The following is a 6,164-nucleotide window of genomic DNA, read 5'->3' as shown; positions in this document are numbered from 1 at the left end:
TGATATAACATGGGCCTGGTGATATAACATGGGCCTGGTGATATAACATGGGCCTGGTGTTAGTTATATAACATGGGCCTGGTGTTAGTTATATAACATGGGCCTGGTGTTAGTTATATAACATGGGTCTGGCGTTGTTGTTTTTTTCTTCGTGTTTATTGTGTCTTTTATTTATTGAAACACTCCCTGAACTTGCTTCCTGACTCTCAGCGCACGCCGTTACAGAATGACACCTCACCTAAGGGAGGCATCAGGCACTGTTTTTTTATTACATTTTTTTGTGGTAGTGTAATGACGTCGGGTCTGGGAACTGTTACAGGCTCTCATGCCTCAACCAGATCGCCAGGCTCCCCTGCCTCAGCCGGCTCATCCTTCTTTCATGCTTCAACCAGATCGCCTGGCACCCCTGCTTCCACTGGCTCGTCAGGCTCTCTTGCCTCAGCCGGTTCGTCAGGCTCTCTTGCCTCAGCCGGCTCGTCAGGTTCTCATGCCTCAGCCGGCTCGTCAGGTTCTCATGCCTCAGCCGGCTCGTCAGGTTCTCATGCCTCAGCCGGCTCGTCAGGTTCTCATGCCTCAGCCGGATCGCCAGGCACCCCTGGTGACAGGTTCTCGAGCATTAGCAGGGGTGACCGGTCCTCTCCTGATCCCCGGGTTTGTCCCATTTGACGGCGTCCTGCGGCTGGAGCCACGCGTCGGGGAGGGGGTCACGTTTACTCCCCCTCCGGCCTCTAGGTCATCAGGCTGCTGATTATCCCGCACACCTGTCACCATCGTCTCTCGCGCACCTGCGCCTCATGACACTCACCTGGACTCCATCCCCTCCTTGATTATCTTCTCTATATCTGTCCCTCCCCCTGGGTCTTTCCTCAGGTTTTATTGGCTCTGTCTCATGACACTCACCTGGACTCCATCACCTCCTTGATTATCTTCCCTGTATCTGTCATCTCCCCTTGGTTCTTTCCTCAGGTGTTATTGGCTCTGTCTCGCGACACTCACCTGGACTCCATCACCTCCTTGATTATCTTCCCTGTATCTGTCACCTCCCCTTGGTTCTTTCCTCAGGTGTTATTGGCTCTGTTTTCGTGTCGGTTCGTTGTTTGTGTTTCGTGTTCATTTGCTTCTATAATTTATTAAATCGCTCCCTGAACTTACTTCCCGACTCTCAACGCACATCGTTACATAATACAGGACAACTTGTTTGTGTGTTTTTTCGATTTGCACCAATAAATCATGTCAATGTAATACTACAAATGTTTACAATTAAAGGGTTTTTTCAATTCCAATTCAACGGGACAGCAATGGGGACACTCATTACCACACAGTACGATTCAAACTTTCAAATATGAAGTGCTACTCTATCACCAGTAGCAAAACATTTCTTGTTTGGTGTACCATGGAGTACTGAGTTTATATCATTAATAAAACAATAATATCCTGAAAGGCCACAAAGGGCAACAGAATGTCCTCCTGGAGGAATTGTTGAAAGGAAAACCATTTAAATTAAGATTTCCCTGGATAAGATTTTTATGAGTACTAAATTGACACGTGTCTGGAAATTAATGACTCTATACTACACCCACTACACCTTGCTCTGAGTCAGTGACACACACACACACACACACACACACACACACACACACACACACACACACACACACACACACACACACACACACACACACACACACACACACTCCTGATCATTGGTCTGATTAATAGAGGTTGAATTGGATATTTAATTGGATGTGGTTACAATTATATAGCCTAGTCTCTGCTATGATCAACCAGCCCAGACAACCAAAGATGGCACCCTTGTGTGTACGTGTGTGTGTTAGTGTGTGCATGTAAGTGTGTTTTTGTGTGTGTGTATGTGAGTGCGTACGTGCGTACCACTTCTAACCCTCCCCACCACTCCCATATAGACTTCTACCTCTCCACCCCCCACCACCCCTACCTCTCCACCCCCCACCATATAGACGTCTACCTCTCCACCCCCCACCACCCCTACCTCTCCACCCCCACCATATAGACGTCTACCTCTCCACCCCCCACCACCCCTACCTCTCCACCCCCACCATATAGACGTCTACCTCTCCATCCCCCACCACCCCTACCTCTCCACCCCCCACCATATAGACGTCTACCTCTCCACCCCCACCACCCCTACCTCTCCACCCCCCCACCATATAGACGTCTACCTCTCCACCCCCCACCACCCCTACCTCTCCACCCCCCACCATATAGACGTCTACCTCTCCATCCCCCACCACCCCTACCTCTCCACCCCCCACCATATAGACGTCTACCTCTCCACCCCCACCACCCCTACCTCTCCACCCCCCACCCCTACATAGACGTCTACCTCTCCACCCCCCACCACCCCTACCTCTCCACCCCCCCACCCCTACATAGACTTCTACCTCTCCATCCCCACCATAAAGACGTCTACCTCTCCACCCCCCACCACCCCTACCTCTCCACCCCCCACCCCTACATAGACTCTACCTCTCCACCCCCCACCCCTACCTCTCCACCCCCCCACCCCTACCTCTCCACCCCCCCACCCCTACATAGACTTCTACCTCTCCACCCCCCACCATATAGACTTCTACCTCTACACCCCCACCATATAGACTTCTACCTCTCCACCCCCCACCATATAGACGTCTACCTCTCCACCCTCCACCATATAGACTTCTACCTCTACACCCCCCCCACCATATAGACTTCTACCTCTCCACCCCCCCACCACCCCTATCTCTCCACCCCCCCCCCACCACCCCTACATAGATTTCTACCTCTCCACCCCCCACCACCCCTACATAGATTTCTACCTCTCCACCCCCACCATATAGACTTCTACCTCTCCACCCCCCACCATATAGACTTCTACCTCTCCACCCCCCCCACCATATAGACGTCTACCTCTCCACCATATAGACTTCTACCTCTCCACCCCCACCATATAGACTTCTACCTCTCCACCCCCCACCATATAGACTTCTACCTCTCCACCCCCCACCATATAGACTTCTACCTCTACACCCCCCACCATATAGACGTCTACCTCTCCACCCCCACCACCCCTACCTCTCCACCCCCACCATATAGACGTCTACCTCTCCACCCCCACCACCCCTACCTCTCCACCCCCCACCATATAGACGTCTACCTCTCCATCCCCCAACACCCATACCTCTCCACCCCCACCATATAGACGTCTACCTCTCCACCCCCACCACCCCTACCTCTCCACCCCCCCACCCCTACATAGACTTCTACCTCTACACCCCCCACCATATAGACGTCTACCTCTCCACCCCCCACCACCCCTACCTCTCCACCCCCCACCATATAGACGTCTACCTCTCCACCCCCACCACCCCTACCTCTCCACCCCCCACCATATAGACGTCTACCTCTCCATCCCCCAACACCCGTACCTCTCCACCCCCCACCATATAGACGTCTACCTCTCCATCCCCCAACATCCCTACCTCTCCACCCCCCACCATATAGACTTCTACCTCTACACCCCCACCATATAGACTTCTACCTCTCCACCCCCCCCACCATATAGACTTCTACCTCTCCACCCCCCACCACCCCTATCTCTCCACCCCCCCACCATATAGACTTCTACCTCTCCACCCCCACCATATAGACTTCTACCTCTCCACCCCCCACCACCCCTATCTCTCCACCCCCCACCCCCCCTAAATAGATTTCTACCTCTCCATCCCCCATCACCCCTACATAGATTTCTACCTCTCCACCCCCCACCATATAGACTTCTACCTCTACACCCCCCCACCATATAGACTTCTACCTCTCCACCCCCCCACCACCCCTATCTCTCCACCCCTATCTCTCCACCCCCCACCACCCCTACATAGATTTCTACCTCTCCACCCCCACCACCCCTACATAGATTTCTACCTCTCCACCCCCCCACCATATAGACTTCTACCTCTACACCCCCCCACCATATAGACTTCAACCTCTCCACCCCCCACCATATAGACTTCTACCTCTCCACCCCCCACCATATAGACTTCTACCTCTCCACCCTCCACCATATAGACGTCTACCTCTCCACCCCCCCACCATATAAACTTCTACCCCCCCACCATATAGACTTCTACCTCTCCACCCCCCACCATATAGACTTCTACCTCTCCACCCCCCACCATATAGACTTCTACCTCTCCACCCCCCACCATATAGACTTCTACCTCTCCACCCCCCACCATATAGACTTCTACCTCTCTCCCCCCCCACCATATAGACTTCTACCTCTCCACCCCCACCATATAGACTTCTACCTCTCCACCCCCCCACCATATAGACTTCTACCTCTCCACCCCCCCACCATATAGACTTCTACCTCTCCACCCCCACCATATAGACTTCTACCTCTCCACCCCCCACCATATAGACTTCAACCTCTCCACCCCCACCATATAGACGTCTACCTCTCCACCCCCACCATATAGACTTCTACCTATCCACCCCCCACCATATAGACTTCTACCTCTCCACCCCCCACCATATAGACGTCTACCTCTCCACCCCCACCATATAGACTTCTACCTCTACACCCCCCACCATATAGACTTTTACCTCTCCACCCCCCACCATATAGACGTCTACCTCTCCACCCCCACCATATAGACTTCTACCTCTACACCCCCCCCCACCATATAGACTTTTACCTCTCCACCCCACCACCCCTACCTCTCCACCCCCCACCCCTACATAGACTTCTACCTCTCCACCCCCCACCATATAGACGTCTACCTCTCCAACCCCCACCATATAGACTTCTACCTCTCCACCCCCCACCACCCCTATCTCTCCACCCCCCACCACCCCTACATAGATTTCTACCTCTCCATCCCCCCACCACCCCTACATAGACTTCTACCTCTCCACCCCCCACCATATAGACTTCTACCTCTACACCCCCCACCATAGAGACTTCTACCTCTCCACCCCCCACCATATAGACATCTATCTCTCCACCCCCCACCATATAGACTTCTACCTCTCCACCCCCCACCATATAGACGTTTACCTCTCCACCCCCCCACCACCCCTACATAGATTTCTACCTCTCCATCCCCCACCACCCCTACATAGATTTCTACCTCTCCACGCCCTCACCATATAGACTTCTACCTCTCCACCCCCCACCATATAGACTTCTACCTCTCCACCCCCCCACCATATAGACTTCTACCTCTCCACCCCCCACCATATAGACATCTACCTCTCCACCCCCCACCATATAGACTTCTACCTCTCCACCCCCACCATATAGACTTCTACCTCTACACCCCCCCACCATATAGACTTCTACCGCTCCACCCCCCACCATATAGACTTCTACCTCTCCACCCCCACCCCCACCCCTACCTCTCCACCCCCCACCATATAGACATCTACCTCCCCACACCCCACCATATAGACTTCAACCTCTCCACCCCCACCATATAGACTTCTACCGCTCCACCCCCCACCATATAGACTTCTACCTCTCCACCCCCCACCATATAGACTTCTACCTCTCCACCCCCCACCATATAAACTTCTACCCCCCCACCATTAGACTTCTACCTCTCCACCCCCCACCATATAGACTTCTACCTCTCCACCCCCCCACCATATAGACTTCTACCTCTCCACCCCCCACCATATAGACATCTACCTCTCCACCCCCGCACCATAGACTTCTACCTCTCCACCCCCACCATATAGACATCTACCTCTCCACCCCCCACCATATAGACTTCTACCTCTCCACCCCCCACCATATAGACTTCTACCTCTCCACCCCCCACCATATAGACATCTACCTCTCCACCCCCCACCATATAGACTTCTACCTCTCCACCCCCACCATATAGACTTCTACCTCTACACCCCCCCCCACCATATAGACTTCTACCGCTCCACCCCCCACCATATAGACTTCTACCTCTCCACCCCCACCCCCACCCCTACCTCTCCACCCCCCACCATATAGACATCTACCTCCCCACACCCCACCATATAGACTTCAACCTCTCCACCCCCACCATATAGACTTCTACCGCTCCACCCCCACCATATAGACTTCTACCTCTCCACCCCCCACCATATAGACTTCTACCTCTCCACCC

The 6,164-nt window shown here is 53.5% G+C and overlaps 1 protein-coding gene across 1 annotated transcript; it reads left to right on the top strand.

The window, feature by feature from the left end:
- Nucleotides 1–325: 325 nt before the first annotated feature.
- On the top strand, nucleotides 326–3,411 carry LOC135574816 (tyrosine-protein phosphatase non-receptor type 23-like). The gene is made up of 2 exons (XM_065027019.1): nucleotides 326–732; nucleotides 3,165–3,411. The coding sequence occupies exons 1-2, from the start codon at nucleotides 326–328 to the stop codon at nucleotides 3,409–3,411; spliced, it is 654 nt and encodes a 217-aa protein (XP_064883091.1).
- The last annotated feature ends 2,753 nt before the right edge of the window (nucleotides 3,412–6,164 follow it).

This window comes from Oncorhynchus nerka, linkage group LG13, assembly GCF_034236695.1.
Source record: "Oncorhynchus nerka isolate Pitt River linkage group LG13, Oner_Uvic_2.0, whole genome shotgun sequence".
Classification (NCBI taxonomy): Eukaryota; Metazoa; Chordata; class Actinopteri; order Salmoniformes; family Salmonidae; genus Oncorhynchus; species Oncorhynchus nerka.
Note: the sequence above shows the minus strand (reverse complement) of the source record. Positions and strands in the feature narration are given on the sequence as shown.

Bases quoted from the DNA above. Each gene is read 5' to 3' on its own strand.
- LOC135574816 (XM_065027019.1), top strand. From the start codon at position 326: ATGCCTCAACCAGATCGCCAGGCTCCCCTGCCTCAGCCGGCTCATCCT. The intron at 733-3,164 runs GTCATCAGGCTG...CCCACCATATAG, and splicing joins ACTCCCCCTCCGGCCTCTAG to ACGTCTACCTCTCCATCCCC.